Below are 25,553 nucleotides of genomic sequence, written 5' to 3' on the forward strand. Positions count from 1 at the left end.
ATGTCTGGCAGCATTCTCTGCCATACCTCTGCAGTGACAGTTTCAACACAATGCAAATTTCCACTGGCACTTTGAAGCTTTTTCCTTTTCAGATGGAAAAACTTCTACATGACAGGTGAAGCCGTTCGTCGCACAGTGAATCTGGAAACATCCCAGAGGCCCAGAGTGCCAACGGACATCTGCGCGGTTCTCCCCACTACCCGCGAGTTATTGTGAAGAGTTAGGGAAATTTCCCACTGCAACAAGACCATTATGTGGGCGTGTTGCTTGTGAGTCATAAGCGTGTGCATCAGTGACAAGTTAGACAATTAGACAGAAATAACAACAAATCAACCTGTCGTTAAAAAAATAACTCTTGAAGCGTATAAAGCGCAGTGAATGACATGATTTATGCTGATTGCTGCTTGTGTTTGTGAATAAGGATATTGAGCAGCCGTCAGTCAGAATGAAACGTACAGCAGGAGTTAGGCCAGACAAACACACGGGCATCAGTCTTTCTAAGGAAAAACTCCAAGGACTTGGTGGCTTGCGAGACAACACAGCCGAGTGAGAAGGTTGTTTTGAGTGCAACAGCAAACAATACCGCACAGGCTCATCTCTACTCATTCAAGATTTGTCTTAACACAGGTTTTCTCAGCTCTGTATCACATTCTGTAAATGAAAGACCTGTCATAGGTGATACTTTGCTGTAGGGGTAAACACAAACAAATGTACATATCCCACAGAGGTCTTTAAGAGGAGAGTTTTTTTTGGAAAGAGAACACAGGGTTTTCTACCCTGATGCCGGAGGGGGCAGAGATAAAGAGAGTAATAGTTAGACTGTGGTCACATTGGTATGCAGACAGTCATGAAAGCAGCACAGTGCCTGTTGCATCTTGCAAATTCATTTGCTCAATATTGTGAAATTTCACCACTTAAATTAGGAAGGACCTTTTTATATATATATACAGTATATACATCTCAACTCAAAGGATTGAGAGCAAGAGGTGAATCAGGCCCAAATGAGTCGATTTACAGATGAAACAAAGTCACTTATTGATCAGTGTGATCCTCATGGACTGTTTCACCACCTTGATTTGAAACCAACATATTGAAAATATAGCTAAAAAGTGGAGGATAACCAATGTTCTTGGGATTTTTTTTATAGCAACCCATCCTGCAAATGTTGAGATATGTCACTCACAACTAAAAATGTCAATATGTTATTGAGGCAGAAAAACTGTCAATATACAGTTCTTCAGGTGTAGCCCAAGTGTTCAGTGAGTGAATACGGCACATCCAGAAAGTACAAAACATCGTTTGTGGTGTCAAAAGTCACACATGCCGAAGATGTCTGGCATTACGTTCTGTCAAAATGGCAGTTAACGAGGTAGCGCATCATCCGTGGCTTCCCTCCCATTGGTCAAAGAGCCTGTTGCCAAGGTGTCGACCTGTGATTAAGACCCCAGTAAATCTTAAAACCACCCAGGGAGCCTTGGAGAGCAGTTTCGCCCGAGGTCACTTCACACTCCTGCAGGGATGAGTCTCGCTTTCCTCTGTTTCTGCCCTCAGGGCTGAATGTCCAACCTAGATCATTTCCTTCAGGCCTCCTCCTCATAGGTCGGACTGGAGACCGGTTTCAAGGACTTGTTCAGACTCTTCTTCGGCTGCGTTGTGATCAGTCGTGATCGGAAAGGTTTGAATGTTACACACATGATGCAATATCTCCAAAATAAGTGGGAAAAGATGACACCTAGGTTGAGTTATCAGGAGCCTCGCAGTGACAGGCAGCCCCACATACCTTCCTTCATTCTCCTCTCAGGCGAATTCCTCTCCTTCCATTTCTCCTTCTATGTTTCCCAACTCTGTTTTTTAAAACCTTGGTGAAAAGTCAGACACGTTCCTTTAAGTGTGATTTTATCTGTGTTGGTGCTTACTCTCTAAATACGCCGTATTTGTTTCCGAGGTCTTGTCCGCCTTTATGTTTTCTCACAGTGTAATTAATATGTTCCGGGTCTGATCAGTCATCGTACCTTGTGTAATTGCTGATAATAAAAAATGTTGACACGTAACATGATCTAAGATAATAGATCTTTCTGTAACCACTCCACACACGGACCAATGACACCACTGTGCTTTCAGGCCCACTTCTGTCAATTAGAGGAGGCTGGACTCACCGTGCACCGTGGTACTATATAAAGTGGGCCCGACTGCCGGTAGTTAGCCTCCGCTTAATCTAATGATGCATACTTCCCCCTGTTTATGGCAGCCGAGGAAGAGGGAACACTAGCCTGTGCTTGTCTGCTGCTGAGAATGCCCATTAACGCTCTCTTTCCCCTCAGGTGATGACCACCTGAGCTATCAAAGACAAGCGTGTCTGTAACACCACCCCTCCTCCTCCTCCTCCTCCTCCCCCTCATCCCCCCCCCCATCACACTCCATCCCCACCCCGCCTTTTGCACCGACCTCCACCCAAACTCATGCTGTGCACTTGCGCACGGCCGCAGCTTTTTTCTTATTAAGAATAATAATGAAATTAGAATAATAGGAGAAGAAAAACACAAGAAACTAAATAGTTTTGCAAAGAACGTCAGTGAGTCAAGTAAAAAAAAAAAAAAAGAAGACTCAATAAAGTACAATAAATAATAAAGAAAGGACAAGTGACACAGTTAAAAGCCTTTATTCATAGTATATTCTTGGAGATACACTGTATATGTACTGCACAGTGATGTACACAAATGCAGTTCACCTTTCTTGACACATCAGTGGATATATTTGCTTAACAAGTCACCGAGCTCATCTTCACAGAGCCTTTTTACGACTGTTCCTGCCTCTTCCATGTCCGCCCGTTCGTATAATGATCTTACAGTCTCTTAAAGTGTCTTACAGTCCTTCTTTCTCTGTCCAGGACATTCAAAACTTCCTGTCAGTGTCCCTAAACCCATAATAGATGTGTGTATCTTCCCCGGTGTGGGGATGCGTGATTCACTGTCCCTGAAACACAGCACCACCTAATCTTGAAGAGCAGATAAAGCTAATTAGGGGAAAGAGACATCAATCACTGCTCCAGGGGTTGTTATGTACCGTACATACCAAGAGTGGCATCTCAGTCGCTGGGTGTGTTTGAAAGCTCGAGTCAGTCACACACACATAGCTATTATTATGAGTTATGTCGGGAGGAAGGTCTTTAGGCTCGAGGATTGCGAGTGCCGCATTGAATGTTTCCTCGGCTCTTTCAACTAGCGAGGGAGCGAGGGACTAAAATTAAATTGAAGGACTTTTTTGGCCCTTTTGTGGAAATGACCTTTGACAGTATAACTCATCTGGAAGAGCAGAAAACTGGCGAGCGGCTCTGTTGGGATGTGCAGCGTGCATTAATACAGCTGTCACAGAGACACACACACCCTTTCCCATGATTGCAGCAGGTCCAGGAGGTTCACTGAACTCTGAGCTGTGGCACGTGATTATTTTATTGCTTAACAGGGGAAAGATGAAAAGAAAATCTTCCACGCTGATTCATTTCTGTTTTACGTCAGTTAATTAAAACATCACCACAATTAATGACCTTCTTTATGTGCTTTGTTTTTCTTTTGAGCAATTGATTTGGAGGAAACCCAAAACTGGAAGGTGTATGACTTTGTTCTCCCTGTAGGTGGTGGTGTGACACTTTCTATGTGTGGAGGCAACGCCAAAGTACACATTAATTACAAAAAAAAGAAAAAAAGAAGAAGCCTACAAACACTTTTATTTCCAATATCAAACACGTTACATGACCGTTTCGTTTATAAGCAATCATAAAATGTGTCTGATGACGGATGACGCTCATAGCAAGGTGTGAACAGGTAGGAATGGATATTTACCGTGTGGCATGCCCCGACAAGAATGGATTAAATATTTGCCGGGAAATAAGGTTCACCGTATACAGAGGGTTAGAGAGGAGGGGTGCATAAACAAAAGTTTGCGAAGAAAGTGAAAATGACAGAATGATTAAACACAACCCAGATAAAATGAACTCAAACTCACCAAAACACACTGGTGTTGCTGTTGTTGTTTTTAAATATTTTACTAAAATACTTTGAGGCTTATGAATCTAGTGTAGAAATATGATACATCTGTTGTGTAATATGTCATTAGAAGGATACAAAAACACATCATTTAGAGTAACATTAAATTAGTTTTAAGACAAAATAAAAAGCAGCAGTACGTGGGTAAAGAAGACAGGACATACGGAACAGGACAGTTTCCATCCACTTAAAAATGAATATCTTAAGGATGCGCAGAAAACTGAGATATATAAAAGCTGAGAAGCTCATCGTCCTCATTGTTATGTTTTACTCACCCCAACTTATGATAAACAGTACAATGGCAAAAAGTTTCAAATGTGGTGTCCTAAAGATCTTTGTATTCTCAAATATATTATTTTAAACTCAATTAAAATTAAAATTGAGAATATGTAATCTGCCCATGTTAGAAAAACAGACTTAAGGTTATTGTTTCCATGCAATCACAGTAAAAACAGAAAGTGACACAGAACAGATAGCCTCTTTAATAATAACTTCAACTGGACAAAAGCGAGATTATCTACTCAAGCCCCTCGTGACAGGCATTGTTAGACAGTGATATGAAAAGTCCTCATGAACCGCTTGAGGTCCCTGTTGGCCCTCGGCCAGCACAGCTCGGGCCGTTAGAGAGAGTTGGCCGTGATGAAGACGTAGATCTTGGCCTGGAAAGTGGTAAACGTCCCCTGCCTCCATAGCTTCATCTCCACGGTGATTAGGAAATCCCTTGGCCCCTGAACCTGTCGGTGCAAGTACACAGCCCCCGTGTAGGCATTCAGCTTCCTGGTGCTGAAGTAGCTTTCCTCGTTTCCCTGCGTGATGGTGACGATGACGTTGTCCCCCGAGTAGGCGGGAGAGGGCCCGATGCGGAAGATCTGAGCGGGGATGACGATGTTGGACTGGAAGCTGAGGTAGTAGTAGGTGATTCTCAGGGGAGAGTTTTGGCATTCAAGGTAGTTGGGGCAGCTGATCCGCTCACAGCGCCTTTTAAAGAAACCAAGGAAGGGCATTTGTATATATACGAATACTTAATTTATAATAATAGTGGGAAAACACATTTTTCAAGCTGATTTACTAGTCCAAATTTATTTATTGATTTCATTGAAAAAACAAGATCCCTCAAATAATTATTCATATGAATAATAAACCATCTCTGGAGGTGAAAAAGGTTTTTAAAGTTTCAACTCACGTGTCGGACACTTTGCGGTAGTTTGCCGGACAGCTCAGAGAAAGGCAGCGAAACCCTCCCTGGATGTTGTAGCAGGTTTCGGCTAGAGAGCAGTTGTGGGCCCCTGTGGTGCACTCATCGATATCTAAAACACACAATTAATACACAAGGAGCTGTTTATTGCCTGGAGAGGGGGAAATGTGCATTAGTCATGGGATGATAGAACTTTGAAGAAAAGCCTCCTTGTGTGGGGGGGAAAAAAAGACTGCTCGAGCAAAACATTCAAATTAGCATGACAAGATTTTCGGGCCAGTAAAGTTTTATAGAGTGTGTAATTACCGCGCTGAGCCACTGTAAAAGTACCAATTATATTAATCTGCGCGGGGCCATTACTAGACGCTCAGTGAAGAGTTAAATGGGTGCCGGGCCATGTTTAAAATCAATTTCAAGACTCAGTGAAGCGCACTTGCACCAGAGCACCTGGAGTACAGTGAGTGTGCGTGTCGATGTCTATTGTTTTGCTCAGTGAGGGGTGTTCACCTCGGCAGGATCGTCCATTTGGAGACATGGTGTATCCATATTCGGGACAAGCGCACTGGTAGCTGCCTGGAACGTTCACGCACTTGTATGTGCACAGGTGGCCGATGCTCTGGGAACACTCGTCGATGTCTGTGTGACAAAGGAGGGCGAATTACGAGAAATTAAACTTCAGAGTTTGTTTGTTTTTGTTTTTTGTGGTGTGTAGTGGAACGTGCCCTACCTTCACAGGTGTGCCCATCCTCCCTCAGATAGTAGCCCTGTCTGCAGTAGCACTGATAGGAACCATAGATGTTGGCACACTCCTGGCTGCATGGGCTGGCCAGACACTCATTCACATCTGGAGATTAGAGGTTAGAATTCATTACTGTCATAAAGCGTTCGATCAAAGCAGTTCCTCTGTTTTTATCCCAACATATAAACAAGTTGTCGTTATTAAGCTAATTATGCCTTGACTGGTTCCTGCTTGCAGGCATGGCATGATATACAGCACGAACGCATGTAACCGTCATCGCGCCTCTGCAGCACGCTGCGCGGTGGTCAGTCCCGTAACCTGCGCCGTTCATGAGCACCCACGAGCCCAACGCACGCACATATTCCCATGGACAAACACACAAAAACATGGGACGGCTTGCATCAGCATGCACACTCCGATGCACACGCACACACCCATCAACGTTAACACAAACACACCTTCGCAGTTCTTGCCATCGCCAGATAAGCGGAAACCAGAGGTGCACGAGCATTTGTAGGAGCCCAGGGTGTTCTCACAGGTCTGGGCACACAGACGGCCTGGGTAGCGCCAGCACTCGTTCACATCTGAGAAGAAGAAGAGGAGGCAACATCATCATCGTCATCATCATCATACCTCGATAAGCGTGCGTCTGGTTTGTGTGTTTGCACCCATGTGTGCAAGCCAGCATGGGCAGGTTTGCCGTCCTCCGCAACTGCGTACGTGTGCATGCCTGTGCATGTTTGTGTGCCTGTCAATGAGAGTGGTGTGATGTCAAGGGACCATCTGTCTGCTGATAGTCTAAACACTTTAGCGGTGTCCATTATTATGAGAGTCACAACACAGTGAGTTCCAAACAGAGAGAACAGCAGCAGCAGTAGCAGCAGCAGCAGCGGCGGCGGGGGCAGAGCAGAGTCCTCTGCAGCAGGAGACGTGATCGGTAGCCCCTGTGGTGACTGCGGGAGCCAGCAGCACAGGCTGGAAACAGCAGCAGCTCTCCCACCACAGAATAATAAACAGGATCAGCGCAGTGGGAAGACAAAGAAGAGGAGTGGCCGAGAGCAACAGAATGAGAAGGAAACTGGAAGGACCGAAACCATAAAAGTGTCCGCATGAAATGTTTGATGTCCAGCATACCTACGCACATCCTCCTGAATGAGTCATACTGATAGCCCGTCTGACATTCACAGCGGTAGGAACCAGGTAAATTTCGACACAGCTGGCCCTCTCCACACTGATGCAGGCTGCTCTGACATTCATCCACATCTGCAAGACGCACGTAGATTGTAAAGATGGAGAAGGCGGTGACATGAGGATGAGGATCAAACATGAACATTTCTTGTTATCATCTTTCTATTTCTAGATCTTCTGTCTTTAGTGATAAACCTTACCAACACATCTGGATCCATCAGTGTTGGCATGATAGCCGCGGCTACAAATTATCTTCCTGTTGCACACGTAGGATCCCACCGTGTTGAGGCAGTTAAATCCTGGGCTGCACGGCTGGGTCAAAGTGCCACACTCATCAACGTCTGGTACAGAGACAAGGATGGAAGGGCTGAGTGAGATTAAGGTGAAGGAAGGTAGAAGGAGAGGAAAGCCCCAAAGGCACAGAGAGACCACAGCGCAGCTCTTTAGCCACACTGTGTTGATATCAAAGCAAACACAAATCACACAGTTGCATTCCCCTGGATGACTTTATTGTGTGCGTGCGTGTGTGTGTGTCTGACATTTTCTCAGTTTTCTTCGTTTTTCTCTCAGAGCATTTCTTTTGCACTCCTTTTATAGTGGTGTCTGCTGCCTCAACATGCCCCAGTTCCTGCCCCTGGGGGCTAATTCCACAGCATCAGTTTGTACTGGAGGAGGACGGAGGATTGGCTTTTATCCACCCCTCTGTAGCCCCTAACAGCAGCGTCTCTGATCTCCAGTCTGTGTGGCATTTAACCCCTCTGTCACTGCACCCCTGCTGATTCACCTGCGTGGTGCACCGTGGTGTATCTTCACAGACAATGATTCACCCGGTGGGAAATTTCTCTTTGTGTATTTGCCCTGGTGAACTCATCGGTTCGGGAACGAGATAAGGAAACTCCAAAAACAACAACAGAGCTGAGTTTTATGGAAATTGGGGCAAAGATGCTCAATAGATGAGTTGGTCATAGACTTATCTCTGGTTTCATTTGAGCTGTTAGAACATGTCTGAAGGAAGGGTTTCATCTGCACAGTCCAGATCGAGCCAAACATTTTATATATGTTTACCTCTTTAATTGGCTACATTTACAATTATTTGAAACCTCCATCCATTCATTCATCCTTTAAACTGAGACTCGTTACCACAGCGAGAAGGTCTGAAGGTTTGAACCCGCACAGCCGTAGAGGTGTGTGTCTCTTTGTGCGAGCTCTGTGACCCTCACCAGGACAAATAGTTATGGAAATCTATAAATATCTTTGTATTAGTTCAAATTAGTTCTAATTTGAAGCTAAAGAGGGAATAAATTAAGAAATAATGGGGCTAGATAGATAGATAGATAGATAGATAGATAGATAGATAGATAGATAGATAGATAGATAGATAGATAGATAGATAGATAGATAGATAGATAGATAGACAGATAGATCTGTGTCAAATGTTGTACTCTATCTTGATTTATATTGTTACTACTACATCAATAATAATGAGAATACAAAGAACTTGGAGTTATAACTCAAACGCGATCATTTATTAGTTTAACTAGTCAAGAATGAGAAAAAAATACCTACATGGTGTCTCTTACCTATGCAGTTTCCCTGTGCGTCCTGGTTGAAACCCACCGGGCAGCGAGGTTTCGGGTCGCACCAGAACGAGCCCTCGGTGTTAACACACTCAAAGCCTACTTCACAGTTATGACTGCCCTGCATGCACTCATCGATGTCTAGAGGAGAAAATAAGTACATCAATTATAGAGGACTGAAGGGTTCGTCACAAATAAGGCCCATTTGAATGTGTAATGTCACTTTTTTACCACCGAGTGGCACTGTGGTTAAACGGCAGATTCCGTGTTTCTTTTTATGAACTGCCGCTCCTCTATAATAACGCTCTCCTGGCCAATACTCCTGAGGTTAACCAAGAGTAAAAGAGTTGCATCACAAATTAGGAGCCTTATCTATGGTAATCCATCTTGTTACAGGGAGTAAAACGTCTGAGTGACAGCTTATTATTTCAACTCGATGAATACATCTAATGAGTCAAAGCAGCATCAGTCTTCCTGTGAAGAGTGTGTGTGGGGAGCGCTGCAATGTATTCCCCCAGAGTCCTCTAACACCTGTCTACTTAGGGATTTTCCTCCTGTCAGTCAGCCCTCCACATCTGTTGCCACGGAGGGAATAACAATCTCAAAAGCTCGCAAAATCTGGTGCATATGGCGTGTGCGTATGTGAATAATGCATTTGTGGCTTGTGTTTTCAAGCGGGTTTGCAGTGTTTCACCACCGTAATTGCTGTATGAAGGAAGCCTAACGCAGCTCTGGCAGGCAGCCCCGTGGATATAGGGTAGGTCTCTAAACAGCGGATACAGTGATTGAGCATCGCACTCCCGACACAAAACTGGCAGAGTCGGCAAGAGGCTGAGTTAGCCTGACACAGGCGGAGACAGGGGGAGGAAAACCAGGCAGCGGGATAAATGTGTGAGAGATTGGCAGCGACTTCTCTTCCAGCGAAAGCAGAAGGGTTCAAAGATCCTAGAAAGGTCAAAGAGTCCATTTGCTACCGCTTCTGAGGGTTTAACCCGTTCCAACTGCTGGCTGCTATTTTCTGCGTCCCAGCCCTTTTGTGCATTATTAATAGAGTGGGGCTTTGTGTAAAGCAGAAAAAAATGGCATCATTCAGCAGCTTTTTGCAGTGTCATCAAGAGCTGTCATGTTTTCCGTCATGTGCTGGATCAGCTGTGGGCTATTTAAGAACCCCTGTTTTTCACCTACTGTTATTTATATTCTGGTAAATTAACACTATAGAGTATAATGCTATATAAATAAACCATGTTTACACTGTAATACATTTTTTTTTTAAAAAAGCTAAAATTCTCATTTATGTGTCAAAGTCTGCTTTATCAACTGTTGTGTCCAGAATGAACAATATGCCCTGATATCAACAATGTGTGTATGACACATGTGCTTTCTGTTTAGACTGAATTACCAAGAAGAGATGGGAACCAATGATTTCCAAACACCATGACAGGCAGCGAGTTCTGCTGCAGCATTGCACAATTAATTTCCCCCCTCAGATGAGTCATAGATGAGAGAGGAAAACAATTGAGTTTCTGTTTAAGTGGTGACTTTGTTTCATTTGTGAGAGGAAGCAAAGGGAGCTTTTCCTTACAGTCGCTTGGTGAGAGCTGAAGTGGGAATAGGAAGCGCAAAGGCGTTATTTCACACAACCACCACTCACTTATGCCAATGATCTTAAGTGGCAAGTGTGTGGGGGCGCACACGTTAAACAGACTTTCTAGTTAAATGCTCATTTGGCCTGATTGAGCATCCTTTAAGGACAAGGAGCGTGGATCAGTTTCTCTGGATCAAGCCACAGAAATGCTTCTGCAGCTACCAGCCGGAGTTGTAGCATCACATCTTAAATTAAGGTGCTTCTTCCCGAACAATGTTGCTGCTTTATCACCAAGACCAGTTTATGGTCCATGGAAATAATGAGACATGTTGGGAGGTTTACTGTTGCATCGCAAAGCGGGACACCGCCCACAAAGAGAAGCCAGGCAGCTCTTCATGGAGTTAACAGCACACAAGAAACTAAAGGGGGAAAAAAACATCTCAGGAGAAATATTACTTACTATTCCTTCTTGTCTCGCTTAAAATTACTTAATGTGAAGAATTAAAAAAAGCAATTTAATACTTTCTCTCATGGGTGGAAAATTGTGATTGTGCCTGAACAAAGCATTTTCCTTACATTGTGAACACGCAGCAGCGCAAGTACTCCCTTGCAGCATGTTCACTGAGGCAGGAAGTGGATGCTTTGATGCTGCTTAACGCTGATAAGGTGTAGCGTACCTTCACAAATGTCACTGTTGATCTGGTATCCAGGGGGACAGGTGATCGGCCTCTGACAGACGTAGCTCCCTGCAGTGTTCAGGCAGCGCTCATTCAGCTCACAGGGCCGTGCGGACAAACACTCGTTTACGTCTGCGCGTCGGACAGGGAGGAGTCGGGACAAAGCCAAAAAACAACAAGCAGCGGACAAAAACAATGATTAGGAAAAATGATCAAGTCAGATTGTGTGTAACAGTCTGCGGCTAGAGGCGGATTAAAGAGACAGGTCTGACCATCCTCTAGAAGAGAGCTGAGGAGCAGGGTCACTGGGTGTAAAATCCACACAATGAGAAATTTGTCACCCCACTGAGTCGCTCTCTTTGTCATAGCTTGCTGCTGTTCAAGCCAGTGACAGACCAGCAGTCATGCTTTAACTTAAAAATGTGTGTCCAGATGGACAGCTTGGACACAGATCAGTAGATGATTGTCCTCATGATAAAACACTCAGTATTTATGATAAGTTGGTCAGTTGGTAGTATAAGTTGTCATGACGCATTGATAGTTGGGCCAAGGCTGGAGAAGCCTCTCCTGCTTACACTATATGTGTGTTTTTCTTTCAGTGTGTTGCTCGGGCGGATTAGAGCTGTAGTGCCTCTGACAATAAAGAGGCGCTGATGAGAGAAGGAGACAGATCAGGGGCAGGCAGCGTTGCCAAGAAACTCAACTCAACTGGAAACCACCTCCATTGGCAGAAAAGGAAGACTAAATTCAAGGCTGTGTCATTTTTCACTTCTATTGTAAACACAAAATGTCTGCATGCTTCACTGGTGTGCTGCAAAGAGCATGGCTTGTGCATTACCGCTAAATTTCCGCTCCTTACCTTCACAGGAGCGACCGTCGGCTTGTAGAGAGTATCCCGGGAAACAGGAGCACTGCGGCCTTCCGCCCACTGGGGTGCACTGTTGGTCGCAAAAGCCGTTTCCTGAAAATAATTCTGTGTGGTCAGGTCAAATGAAAAATACTGCTACGCACAGCAGTATTTAGGCAGAAATGGCAAGGATGCTTTTTAGTTGTATATGTGTGGCAGAGCAGCTTTCCTCTCTCTCCAGGTTCATCCTTGACCTGGTCATACTGTATTTCCTACTTTTGGCTCACAGTGTGTTGGACCTCCACCCTGGTGTCATGGAAACTAAACAAGAGCAACAGAGTGCTGCCCCACACAGATCATGATAGGGAGAACTGATGCCAGAAGACTGCTTGTGTTTGACATCTGAAGTGCAATTACATTTCATGGAAAGACTGAGTGTGAAATAATAAAAACGTCAGTCTATGGCAGCAAGCGCTGGTTTCTAAACACACTCAGCATAACCATGCGGCATGTTCCAGTCACTGATTAAGAGGATTAAGGATAGACGGAAGAGCTCACTGTGAGACACTGTGTGACTGAGATGCGCATTTCTAACCTTCGCAGGGGTCGAGTGGGACTGGGGACCTCGAGGTGGGCTCCGCCGCGTCTCTGCCAACCTCCGTCAGTCCGTTCTCCTCGTCCGGGGCCTCTGCACACACATGAAGGAAATCAGCACAGGAGCGGCGAATAACTGTAATCATGAATTCTGCCTCTCCTTCTACAGCGGCCTTAGTTAGAGACCTTGTGCAACATGAGCGATTTGAGGCCAGTGGCTGCAGATGAAAGTTGTAACACCGATGGAGGTGAGACAGGAAAAAACATTGCCTGCAGACAAACATTTGCTTTTATTAGTGAGCCCCATCTCTCACTGTAATTTGCTGAGAGCTCCGGCATTAGCATCCTGTTGAGACAGGCTTGTGTTGCTAAAAGCCGCTGCTGATTAACGTCTGGTGCGCTCCACAGAATCACCAGAAACTCCTTCCTGACTGTACGTATGAGCAGACCTTTTTTTTTCGCTCTCTCCCTCTCTCCAGCGAAAGTGCTTTGTGATAACAACTAAAACGTCACTAGTTGAGGGTTGCTGTCAGTCCAGGAAAGGGATGTAAGTGTATGAATAGAATGATAATTATTATTAGGCACTATCAGGGCTGGCAGACAGGAAGGAACTCAAATGGGAACGTAATACACAGAGAACGTGTAGACAAATGGGGCCTTTCTGACGCACACGCAGACTTGAAAATGACGGTTCAAAGACTAAATGGCACACGGAGTGATTTTCTTGTGCGCCGGCTTTGCTGGAGACGTCTGATTACACTTTTTGCCTCACTAAAATTGATGGCCTTCACTCTACCTTGTGCACAAGTGGAAGCGTCGTCTTGCAGCACATATCCAGGGAAGCATTCGCATCGGTAAGAGCCCGGCGTGTTGACACATCTGTGGTGGCAGATGTTGCCCCCGTATATCAGGCACTCGTCCATGTCCTCCACCTCGACGTGACGCTCCACTGCGTTCTCTCCATCCCGCCTCTCACCAATGGAGAAAGCCTCCTTGGGGTACGGGCTGTCGGACACTACGGCACAAGGAGAGAGCGGTTCTTAGCTTTTAAATTTGTGCATCTAGATAAGGAGGATTTCTTTGCCTTTTTTTATTCATTGCAATGTTTATTTCTACAGGGCGAAGTGCGCAGCATCAACCACTGCCACATACCACATCATTCACATCCTCAACAAGTTAGCAACGCCCATCATAAGATTGGTTTTTGTAAAAACACACACGCGGCGTGGCGAGATGCACAAACTCTCATGAGCTAAATGGTCGCCTTGAAGGCAGATTAGGGTTCAAAGATGTTGGTTCAAGATGAATTTGATATGAGCTCTGGGAGTTTTTTTTCCACCTTGTAGCAGCAGGAACAAAATGAATGCAGGACAACGTCCAACATCAGAGGGCTTAACTGGAAGAGAAGTGAAAACAGTGCCAGACATGACTGACACGTCTCTTCTTAGGATTCAGTGACCAGGGTTGTTGTACTTCCTCCTGGGACGCCAGTAAGCTGAGTTATTTTCAGCACTGTTGCAATATCTTCCAAGAGTCTTTCCATTTAACAGCAAGTTCAAAAAAAAATTTGATGTAGCATGTTTCTCCGTCAGCGCATTCCACCTAATGACACACTTTTCCTGAAACATGTATTTCAAGATTGTGCAATTGTGTCGTTGACAATACCTCTTCTGGGGGGTGGGGTCGGGTCAAACGCAGGCCTCTCTCTGACTGTGTTCCAGACGCTTTGATCCGCGGTCCTCCCCTCCTCTCCCTCGCAGCAAGTCATAAAGATGTGTCTGCAGTGGAAACCCAGGTACTGGTGGGCCTCGCAGCTGTGTCCCTCCCGACGGAACTGGAGCCCGAGAGAGCAGCAGTCGCAGCACTCCTGCAGTTAACGCATATGTAAAGAGCAAAACGCTCAACAGTGCAAATAAAATGCAACATCAGCAATTATATCAGTGTTGACATGATAAAGAGCTATGACCGGTGGCAGTGTTTGGTTTTATTCTTTATTTCTTTTGAGATTTTATATGAAAATCACCATAATTGCACAGTCCTTACTATGTGTACAGTTTGCATTTAGCCACTAGGTAATGCGGCCCTGTGGGGTTGGTCTGTCGGTCCTCTACTTTGGTCCAGGTTATAATATTTGAACAGCTATTTAATTACTATAATCTTTTCTTGACATGATAGCCCTCAGAGGATGAGTCAACTGATTTTGGTGAGGTCCTAATCTTTCCTCTGGCGACATTGTGAGTTGTTCATTAGCAAAATATCTAAACAAAAACTGGATAGATTGCTAATAAATTTCACAGGGTATACACATTTTGTTCATTCATTCTTGGCTCGCCGAGGATAAGTCCTTCCAACTGTAGTGATCCCTAGACTTTTCCTCTTCTGGCGCCGTGAGGTTATTTGTGAGTGAAGTGAAGTCTCATCAACTAAAGGGTGGATTATGCTGAAATTCACAGAATTCGTGCTCCCCTCAGGATGGATTTCTATCACTTTGGAGATCCCTTAAAACTTGAGATCAGGTCAAAGTGCGCTCATATACGAGAACTGTTGACATCAGCCTTAGAGATGCTTCGTGGCTGCTGTGAGAAACTAATTCACAGAGCTACCAGCTCTTCAACTTCACTAGGTACAAGGTTGAGTGTAGGGCAGCTCTCTGCTTACTCTCCTCTTACTCCGCTTGCCTGCACCTCTCAGCGAGATCACCACTGAGATTGCATGGGAGCGTGTTGAAACATAAAAACTGAAGTTATGACGGTTGCAATGTAGCATGGTTGTAGATAGCATAATATCCCTAAAACCATTGGGGTCCCTGTGAGAAATGAGGTGGAAGCCAATATGTAACAGCTGTACTGCGCCATAGCTGCTCAAGAGTTGGATTCCTTTGACACAGGTCAGGTGGCTTTGGGGATGTAGACAAACACGATCGTTGCACCGTTGTCACCAGGATCGGACACTAAGTGGCCGCTGTAATGGACCACTACTACTGTTCCTCCGTGTCAATTATTAATCCACAATTTCAGAGGCCAAACCATTGACATTTGACATTTCCAACTGCTGAGGTCCGCTTTGAAGATAGCGGTGCCTTGTAGGGCTGTGGGAATCTCAGGGCCCTAAATCGTTTAGTCCAAATTAAATAGGATAATTAAATAAGTGGGAATTGGCACCAGAGCAGCAACCCTCAGAGGACCTCTCGGATATAGTTGCTCAAACACTGCAGACTGTATTAATTTGTTTTAATTAGAAATTTACAATTTCAAAGCCCAGTGAACTGTGTTTGGCCTTTGCCACGGTCCTCGGTCACAGATACTTGCCTTGTAGGAATCAATCCCGCATTTATTGCTGGCATCCTCTTCACACGTTCTTCCTCCTCTGGCTGCACTAATTCCAGCCGAGCAACGGCTTTCTCTGAGGGAACCGAGGCAGCACTGCTGTTGGGCAGTCCTGGCAAGGAAAGGAACACATGAGAAAACGACTTCAGGAGTGTTTTTTTTTTTTTTTTTTTTTTTTGATCGCAACTCTGGCCTAACAGCAACAGCAGTTCTTCCCATGAGTGTTGCCAAAGTGTTGGACTTACAGTGTGAAATGAAAATCTTCATAATTTCATGCAGGAGCATTCAGCATTTTCAAATGGGATGGGTCCAACGTGAAAGCCCTTTACATCACTAAAATGTGGCGCTTGATTATATTTTGACATTTAGTCTGATCTTAAAATTCCCCCACGACGATAAGTCCAGTGAAGGGTGCCAGATAACAGCCCTACCTGCATACGGAGCGCCTGTCTTTTGTGGGTGGCTCCATGTTGTTGCAGTGACCATTAGTTGAAGCCCATTTCTCCCCTGTCTCACAGCAGGTCTTCACCAGCTCCTTGGAAGACACTGTAATGAAACAGGAGAACAGATCCAGATTTAACACATTCAGTGCAGCCAGTGTTTCAAAGGAATCCAGTTGGATGAGAGTTTTTTTTACCCTTTACTCTTTGAAAATCACATCAATGAGCCGAAACTTCAACTAATTACACCTTCTACTTGTCACAGATTTTGGTAACCGCACACTGAGAACAACACGTGTGTTTTTCTTTTTTGTTTGTTTGTTTTTTTGAGGACTATGACTCATTTTAACGGTAAAGTAAAACCCAAGAGTCTATAAAATTACCTTCAGAGTAAAATTGCCCTTTTTTTCTTACATCCTGGTTAATCACAGCTGGACCAGAGCAAAACACATTAGCCCCTCATTTCAAACTGGGTCAGAGGAGGAGACAGAGCAAAAACACATTATCCAGTTTACAGGGAAAATGTGTTTCTTCAATAAGAGGTCAGTGCATTCCAGCCGTGATTTAAGGCCCTTCCACTACTGTACAAGACACGACTCACGACACCCACTTCTCCCCAGTCAGTCACACCGCACAGGATCATAAAAACATTCATTCGGTGGACAGCTTTTTTTCCCACTGATGTGTTTTCACTGGTAACTTTCTTTCTACCATTCAATTAAATATGTTTCTAGTTGTGTTTATTTAATTTTACATGGCAATGCTGCCCCACATCTTCTAGGGCAGGGTCTTTAACGTTTTTTCAGGCCAAGGACCCCGAACTGATGGAGAGATTAAGTAGGGACCCCCTACCTACTATATGTGTTATATATTAAACTCAACCTAGTGCAAATTATAACTATATATTATTATTATCATTCTGCATTCAATATTAAGCTATTCAAATAATACACAGGTTCAAATATTCATTTTTTGTTTCTATTTTTTGTTCAAGTGACAAAACGATCACAGCACTGTTAGCTTCTCTTCTGCTAATAATGCAGCGTGCCCTGAGATTTTACCTGGGGACTGAATAGGTTCAGAATCAGTGTGCAAGGCCTCGTGATTGGCTGAACAGCGACAGGAGCGGAGCTTACTGTTTACAGGAGCTTAGATTGACAGGTGTAGTGTGGCGCCCTGTGTGGGAGTGTTGACTGAAAAATAATAAATAATCTGCCTCATTTATCTGTTTACTAAAATATGTTGGATTCATGTTAATGTGTATGTAGAAAGAAATAAAGAAAGATAATTAAATAATAAATTAAATGAATGAATTTAAAATTGTGTGCGGATCCCCTAGGGTTCGTGGACCCCTTGTTGAAGACCTATGTTCTAGGAAACGAGGATGACCGTACAAGATTTCATGCCAATCCATAAATCCTTCTGGACAATAGTGAAAGATTATTATACCTACAATAAAACGGCAAAGATATGATACAGGAACCCACCGAAAAGCTTTCATTGCGATCTCGCAGCATCTTCTGTTACAGCGTAATGCTTACATGAGTTCACCAAAAGAAAAAAATCATATTGCAATTCTCAACAGGTGACGCTAAGCACCGATATATGTGAGTGTGCAAGACCACTTTCAACTTCCACATCCGCTTACTTCTGTGTAAATACCTCTCCTTGGCATACCTATATAACAAGACCAAGGCGATTACTCAGAACAGAGCGAGTGGCTGCATAATTTAAAGGTCTGGATATGAGAAAAATCTAAACCTTGAAAGGCACTGCAGCTCTTTGATACAGTGCATGAGCCAACTGTGCAGTTAAACAAGTCCCTTTGAAGCCGTGTGAATGTATATTAAAAGACATAATTATTCGCCCTCTTTCTATGTCCTCCCATTCATTTTCTCCAGGTGGAATCTCTTCACTTGTCACGAACAAGCGCAAAGTTGCTGCGCGCATCCGTCCAGATTGTGGGATGTATATTGAGTTAAAATATGTCAAGATCACGTTTCCAACCGATTTTCTCTTCCATCAAAATAGCTACCGGCGACGAAAGCAGTGATGAACTATTTAAGGCGAGGCTCTATCTGACTCGACCAGGTCTCTTCCTTTCTCTTTGACGGTCCTTCTAATTAAACCCGCACAGCAACTTATTCCATTTCAGCTGCGTAATAATTAACTTGACTTGATTTACTGTGCTTCCACGATACAGATCCAAGGGGTATGTTTTAAAGGTGGCCGAGGAGCATCTCTCCCTTCCAGGCCTGTCATTTTATCCATCCATTAGACAAACATTAACACCAGATGCTTTTGCTCTTGTCCATCTCCAGAACTGGTGACATCACACCCTCTGAAAACACAGAGCTAGAATAACAACCAAAAAGGACAACTCTCAACATGTCTGGAGGTGTCATGAAGCAGTAGTGCTCTGCTACAAATCAAGGCTCGTGGGTCTTTTCTTTAGCGGATTTGGCAGTGATTTACCTTACAGGTGTGCTGGAGAGAGCAGGAGCAGTACTGCGAATAACAGCTCGTGCCAAAAGGTCGGCGACAAGCACAAAGTCATGGGGCTGAACTAACCAGATGATTAATGCTGTAAGCTTGAAAGCATGTCCGTGTTCGTGTGTGTGTGTTCATATGTGTGCGGGCCTGAGCGTTGGGCTCGGGAGGAGGTGACACTATGTTCTCCCCACCATCATCGTGAATGCCTGCAGAGATGTCATGTCCTTTGAAACACATAATCACTGTCCAAGAACAGCTGGCTGTGACGTAACAGGGTGGTCTCTCCTTCTAGCACCATGACTTCATTTCCAAAACAGTCAATTCAGGTTTCAATTACTGACAGCTTTTACCTTCATTTGAGAGCCAACAATCGTGTGATCTGTCGTTTTGTAGTCTTAACAAGGGATATACAGTTGGATGACGGTTCCACACAGTGACCTCTAATCCAATCACAACTCCTTGAGGGCAACACTAATAATACACACGCACTGTTCAGGATTTAACGCTAATGGTGCAATGAATTATTCAGTCTTATGGCTTGTGTTTCTTAAAGATAACACACGTCCACGAAATTATTAGCCACTTTTAGCAAAACAACATCTGGATCTGACCTGTTTAGCATATTAAATTGGTCTAAATATATTCCACTGCGTGTCCCGGTCAAAACATTTTTTCCACAGACGTGTAATCTGAACCTGCTTCCCATTTGCCATTTCCCTTATTTTGCCTTATACGTAGTCCAAGGTATGCTCACGAACCAGAACACAGGAAATCTGCTAACTTCTTACCAGAGGAAATCCATCCAAATCCCGATTGTAGACCTGATAGATAAAAATAACACTCAGAAATTACCTCATTGGTAGTTTTCAGTCCCATTAGAAGTGAATATTTTCTGCATCTGGATTCTGTGAGTGGAGCGTAAATAAGGAGTTTAATATGGGGGCAATAACACTGCAGTACTACAGCACTCCAACTCTGCCTATATGTTACTGCAGATGAGCAAAACAGGCAGATCTATTATTGTTTCGCAATTTATCACCAATCTCTCTCTACTTATGCTGCGGGTGTCTTTTATGAGCGGTTTTCTGCATCTGGAGCAGATGTGGGCTTTTATTTATAAGCGCGGGTGACCTGTGGATGAGGCGGTTTTTCAGTAAGGAGATGTTGAGGACGGGAAACCCACCAAAATTACGGGAAACGACCTGGAAGGCATCCTAGATGAAGCGCGCGCACACGAAGGGAGAACTTTCTTCTTCAAACTGATCTTTGCAGCAGCGCTTCGGCAGGAACCGACTCTCGCACGGGCTGCTCTGGAATTCACCCTCCTTTTCATCCTAAGGAAAATTATACATCTGCTCAGCCCACTCCCACATGCAGCGTGTTGTGACAGTGTTGTTGACAAAAATAAGCGCTTCTCCACTTTATTTCACCCCACCGCAGATTTTCTTCCCTTCAGCCATGCGTTTTTATCAACTTATCTGCCTCCAACGCCCTGGTAGGTGTTGGGCAGAGTGGGAGGGGGAGTTGCCGAGACGAGAATGTGCAGAGGTGAGCTTCAAATAAGGTGATTACTAGGAAGAGAAGCCAGCGGCCTCACGGGAGATCGGTAATCACACTGGCTCATGAGGGAGCACTGAGTAGCGTCTGGCAATCACGCCATAACACTGGCCTCATTCATCACATGGGTATCATGGTTCTCAGGTACAACCCCCAAGAAATCCTATACCAGGTCAGCCAAGCATCAGAATTCCTAAACAATCACATCCCCCTTTCTCAGCACGCGCTTCACCAGACTGGAAAGGAAAGGGGGCAAAATGTGCAGGACTTATTGACTAAACAAAGCGAAATCTCTCGGGCCGTGTTCCGCAGCTAAGGCAGCCCGTTTATGTTTAGAGGAAAAAAAAGTCACTGTGCTTGTTATTCATGCTTTCTCTTTTCCTGCCCAAATAACTCTGGCATCCTCTGGTAATGGCACTGATAGCAGGCATTAGTCACGGCCCCTTATCGGCCGGGTTTTTCCTGTTTTCCTGTGCATTAACATGTCACCAGTATGGAAGTCCAGTCCACTCCAGTCCTGTCCGGTTAACGCTCAGTGTTAGTGCATCCTGCAAACATAGTTCACTTTAGTGCGGAAAACCTTTGAGGATGTCTCTTCAGATTTTTATCCCAAATAAATAAAACATTTTCTGTATCAGCATTCTCTAGCTTTCCTTCACCTTCACAGGTGCCTCTTGCCGCAGACAGACCTCCTACATGCATACAGTACACATACCTAAAGGGGCCAGGTGCTGAAAGGACAAGAAGGTCTTGACAGGCCTCAACAAAAGTCGTAGTCTTGTAAAGCAAGTAAACTACCAGATTGCGGTTGGCCGGACAAAACACCCCTAATAAGAAAGGGTTATCCCAGACTCACGCCATTTTATTCAGCAATTTCGTCAGCAAAGTGGTTAAAAGGATGAAATTCTTGTCATCCATATGTATTATTCAACACACTAGCCATGTGCAACAAAGCCATAAAGAGTGGCACATCTTGTTAGGTTGTCTTGAATCTGAATAAAATCACTCAGTGGGCTCGTTAGGTTCGTTGGCGATTGGTCATAGGCGTGTGTGAGTGTTATAGAAGATGAGAAAAAAAGAATGGCGCCTACAACACCAGTTTGGATTATTCTGTTGTATTTCATGAGATTAAGATTGTTGTCTCACATTTGGTCATAAGACATGATGTGACGGCCCTCTAGTGCTACCAGGGCCTTGTCTGTGTATTTCTTTTTTTCCCCTGTTTTTTCAGTGCAGCCACTCACCTTGTTATCTGCTCCCTGCAGCAAAGTGGCCAACAATATATGCTCTAAAGAGTAGCTGATCTGATATATGTGCATTATAAATATGCTGATAATGGCATGAAGGGTTTAGGCGGGGGGAGCGCTCTCAGTGGAGCGGAGTATGGGGAAAAATGACAATTTCTGCTGCTCTTACAGGATATCATCAAATGCATTAGAAGCATAATCAAGTGGCCATCGCTCTTTACAGACCTCTGGAGGAAGAAACATAGCATTCTCTCAATTTTAATGCATGAAAATGAATACATGCTTGATGCAGTCGTTTTTTTCTTTTGCGTTAGGGAGATAAATGCTATCTCGGGAAAACAGACCATGCACCAACTATTGTTTTTTTTTCGGAACCCTACCAGCTCGAATAGAGTGATTATGAATTTCTTCTGAAATGGCAAGATGTGAGAGAAGGAAAAGGAAGATTTCCTATCAGTATATCAGCATATAATCATGTGTTTTGATGTTGGCCCTATAGGAACATTTTGTGTCTCAGATTTATTTGAAATGCAAAAGAGCAAAGGAGGTCAGTGTTTATAAAAGGTCAAGGCTACTTGTCGCTAAACTTTTTATTGTTACCTTCTGTGTCTCGCTCCACATCCTGAGGCCGGTAGTTGTGCAGGGTTTGAGATTGTCTTTGAGGTTCCTCACCTTCTTCTCTCATCCTGACTGGAGGTCTGCTCGTGGGACTGAACTGGACCGTAGGATATGAACCCTGCTCCTCTTCACCAGGCGACTGCCTGTGCTCCACCGACACCTTTTCTTGTGCCTTATGGTTGACAGAATGGGAGCTGCTATGATGCCTGGTACGGTCACTCTGGCTGTGTTTATGCTGACCCGAGTTCGTGACCCCTGCGTTGGCTCGTGTGTTGTGTGCTGTGTCTTTCAAGGTCTCCTGCACCACCCTGCTTCTACCACCATTATGCCTCCTTTCTCCAGTTTCCTGTCTTGGCCTGCGGTGCTCTGTGGCGTCTCCATGTGTGGCGGTGGTTGCTATTAATGGTGATGTTTTGTTTTGAGTCCCTATACTGTTTGGATCCATGTTACGTGTAACCTCAGCCTCACCACTCCTTTCTGGACTGGAGCTTTTTCCTCTCAGCTCATGTCTCTTGTCATCATGAGAGCCGGAGGTAATAGAGCTTGACTCTGGGTTAGCTGGTGGGATTGTAGTAGATTCCAGTGGTTGGGCCAGGTTTTGAATGGTGGAAGACGTCGGCCCTGCCAGAGTGTAGTCATAATCCTCCGTGCCAAATCTGGGTGGGTCCTGCTTATACAGTGGTAGAGTGTTTCCCAGTGGCAGCTTGGAAAATGGTTCTACAGGGCTTGTTTGTCGGCTGTTGTCTGTCAAAGGGTTGTTGTTCTCAGTGGTTACTACCCTCATGGGCTTATTAGCACTGCGGAGGTCACAGCCAGGGATAGGAGAGCACATTAACTTTCCACCTTCATTTGGACAATGGCAAACCTGGCACTGGTCTATCTGAAAGGTGTGTCCCGCATCATACTTCTTGTTGCCATGGGTACAGCCAATTCGCCCACACTGCACACATCCATCTGCAGGTTGTAAAATATCAATACAGTTGGGGGAAATTTCAGGGCACGGAATAAATTGGCAGCTTATTCTCCCTCCTCCCTGGGGACAAGAGCATTCAGTGCTTCCGAAATCCACAAAGTAAGACTCCCCTTCTGGGACTTTCCCTTTTTGGAAGCCCGCTTGGACGCAGTCGTAGTACTGGTAGCCCTCACAGGTGCAGCCCTTTTGTGTACACTTGGGACAGCAAGCTCCTTTCTCCAAAACTGTTTCAAGGCAGTTCTGCAGGACGGGACAGTCCACGCCTGTGCAGTCTCTCTGGCTCAGACAGTCGTCCATGCCCAGAATTATGAAACATAAAAATAATATTCCACTTTGAATGTTCATCTTGCTCAAGTTCCTTAAAGTATTTGGATTCCAAATGAGAAGGGATTTCACCTCTTTTAGCCTGCAAATAGAAACAGTGGTTAACGAGAAATGTATAATCAGAAAGTTGTTTTGGATTCAGACTGATAACTATCAGTATTCTGTAATTTACAGTTTGTTTTCATAGTTTTGTGATTTTAACATAATAATCCGTCTGCTGTAATTTGACCACCTGCCAAATGTGCATTTTTCCATGTCTACTCCTTTGGCACATGGTTGTCGGGGGGGGGGGGGACTATGTACAAAAATAACCCAACGAAATGTCTCAGTTGTTGAAAAAACAGTGCTGAAATAACAAATCCTCCCTTCTATGACAATGCCATAGTTTACCAGATGAAAACACTGTGCTGAATGTTTTTATTTTCTCTGCAGAGAACAGCTTATCTGAGTTGATCAATTTATGGAGAAGCCCAAACTTTTTCAGCAAACACATTTGCCCGGATTTTCCTTTCACAGCACACAGAGACAAAGCGCAGAGTGTGTCAGTCCTGATCCTGTGAGTAAGTGATGTGACTTCAAATCAGTGAGCATACGGAATACCAGGTGTTTTCTATTTTGCTTTTCCTGTTTTCCTCGCGTCTTGCCTCCGTGCCAAAATACTCAAGTGACATTTCCCACTAAGAAGATTTGTTTCAAAACTGAAGATCAGCCTGCAAACATTCTGAGTGACATACTTGTCTTCAGACATTTCCTGCTGAAATATCTCCAACTAATGTCTGCGGTGGTCTCTCCAAAGCTTATATTGTTATCACACTTGTCCCAGACTTCTCGTCCTTGGAACAGATTCCCACCAAAAGGAGGAGCTGCTACGAAAAGCAAAGGATATTGCAAGCTTTAAGATGACCTTTTCTCCGGCAAACACACAGGTTCTTGGAAGCATACATGCTTAGCCTTGACTTTTAAGCTTAATTGTACGTTAGTTATTTTATGTGAATGCTTCCAACTGTCAGCAAAAGGGAAGGATTTCCATATCCATTCAAAAGTAATGACATTAAATATAGATGTCATAACAGTCTATGGGGCATGAGAACAAATGTAACACATGTTGCTCTGCCTCCCTTTAAACTTTGGGCAAAATCACAAAAAATACAAACTGCGTTCCATTTAGAGAATCAATGATGTCTTTGTGTGCTGTGGGTACAAAATTATTTTACCAGATCCTTGGAGTTTTTAACAGGCACACGGCCCACTGCTATAGTGCCTGAACAGTACTGGACTCAGTCCTAAGGCACCAGAAACCAAACTCTACCTGCCTGCAGCAGTAGTGGTAAGTGAAAGAGAAAATCCGACATAGAAAAGGGCCACTGGGTGATATAGAAATCTGATGGTTTAAACAAGAACCTCTTCTGGCTGTACCTTTAAATTCCTGTTTGATCTCAATGAAAAAGAATATCACTGAGGAGACTATATCCATGTGCATTACAGACGCCAAAAACTGACATTTATTATCATTATACTCACTGTGACACGCGCATGCACATAACACGTGGAGACACTGTTTTCGCGCGTCTCCTTATTTTACGCACAAGTAAACTCGGATATGTCACAAATATATCGGTGGCTGTCGATTAATTAGAAAATGTCTGTGCTTTCAAATCTGCGCTATATATGCTTCGAAATCGTTTCAAACCCCCCAAATAAATAAAGGAATAAATAACAAATCATTCTTAGAGGTGACTGAGCAGCAGAGTTAGAAATTAAGCACTTCAAAAAAAAGACCTAAATGTTGTCTCAGACTAACACTGACCACAAATATGACTTGTCACCGCGCATCGCTTATAATAGAAGCTTATTTATGCCCCGTGAGATCTATCAAGTAGAAATCAATAAGCTTTGTTCGGTATTCGGTATTTGTTCGGTCAATTTGTGCAGTGATGCGGAAAGTTTTATTTATAAAAGCAACATACCTCGCGTTCCTGATCGTACAGTGCTGGTGCGCGTCGGAGGGGAACTTGTGCGTAAAGTTAATGCCCTGACACCGACTTGGGAGCGCCTCCGCTCCCTTTTTTAGTGGGTGGGCGGGACAAACTTTCATAGAATTATGTCCAACTTTTCCTGAAATTATATCTG

General features: G+C 44.2%; 1 protein-coding gene across 2 annotated transcripts; it reads right to left on the reverse strand.

Moving 5' to 3' along the window:
• Positions 1-3,707: 3,707 nt before the first annotated feature.
• On the reverse strand, positions 3,708-25,457 carry LOC125023862 (fibulin-2-like). Of its 2 annotated transcripts, none has more exons than XM_047611406.1 (17): positions 25,391-25,457; positions 22,181-23,505; positions 16,203-16,317; positions 15,754-15,883; positions 14,111-14,312; positions 13,242-13,460; positions 12,447-12,539; positions 11,864-11,965; positions 11,005-11,136; positions 8,746-8,883; positions 7,366-7,506; positions 7,112-7,240; positions 6,436-6,561; positions 5,966-6,082; positions 5,746-5,874; positions 5,227-5,350; positions 3,708-5,021 (listed from the first exon to the last, which is right to left on the reverse strand). In XM_047611406.1, the coding sequence occupies exons 2-17, from the start codon at positions 23,442-23,444 to the stop codon at positions 4,664-4,666; spliced, it is 3,519 nt and encodes a 1,172-aa protein (XP_047467362.1). In that variant the 5' UTR covers positions 23,445-23,505; positions 25,391-25,457; the 3' UTR covers positions 3,708-4,663. The 2 variants fall into 2 exon arrangements, with proteins under 2 accessions (XP_047467362.1, XP_047467353.1); XM_047611397.1 differs by having other exon boundaries at positions 22,109-23,505.
• Positions 25,458-25,553: the final 96 nt, after the last annotated feature.

Source organism: Mugil cephalus, chromosome 1 (assembly GCF_022458985.1).
Source record: "Mugil cephalus isolate CIBA_MC_2020 chromosome 1, CIBA_Mcephalus_1.1, whole genome shotgun sequence".
Classification (NCBI taxonomy): domain Eukaryota; kingdom Metazoa; phylum Chordata; class Actinopteri; order Mugiliformes; family Mugilidae; genus Mugil; species Mugil cephalus.

Bases quoted from the DNA above. Each gene is read 5' to 3' on its own strand.
- LOC125023862 (XM_047611397.1), bottom strand. From the start codon at position 23,444: ATGAACATTCAAAGTGGAATATTATTTTTATGTTTCATAATTCTGGGC. The intron at 8,884-11,004 runs GTACGCTACACC...TTTCTCCTCTAG, and splicing joins CAACAGTGACATTTGTGAAG to ACATCGATGAGTGCATGCAG. The intron at 6,562-7,111 runs GTATGCTGGACA...TCTTCTTCTCAG, and splicing joins ATTCAGGAGGATGTGCGTAG to ATGTGAACGAGTGCTGGCGC.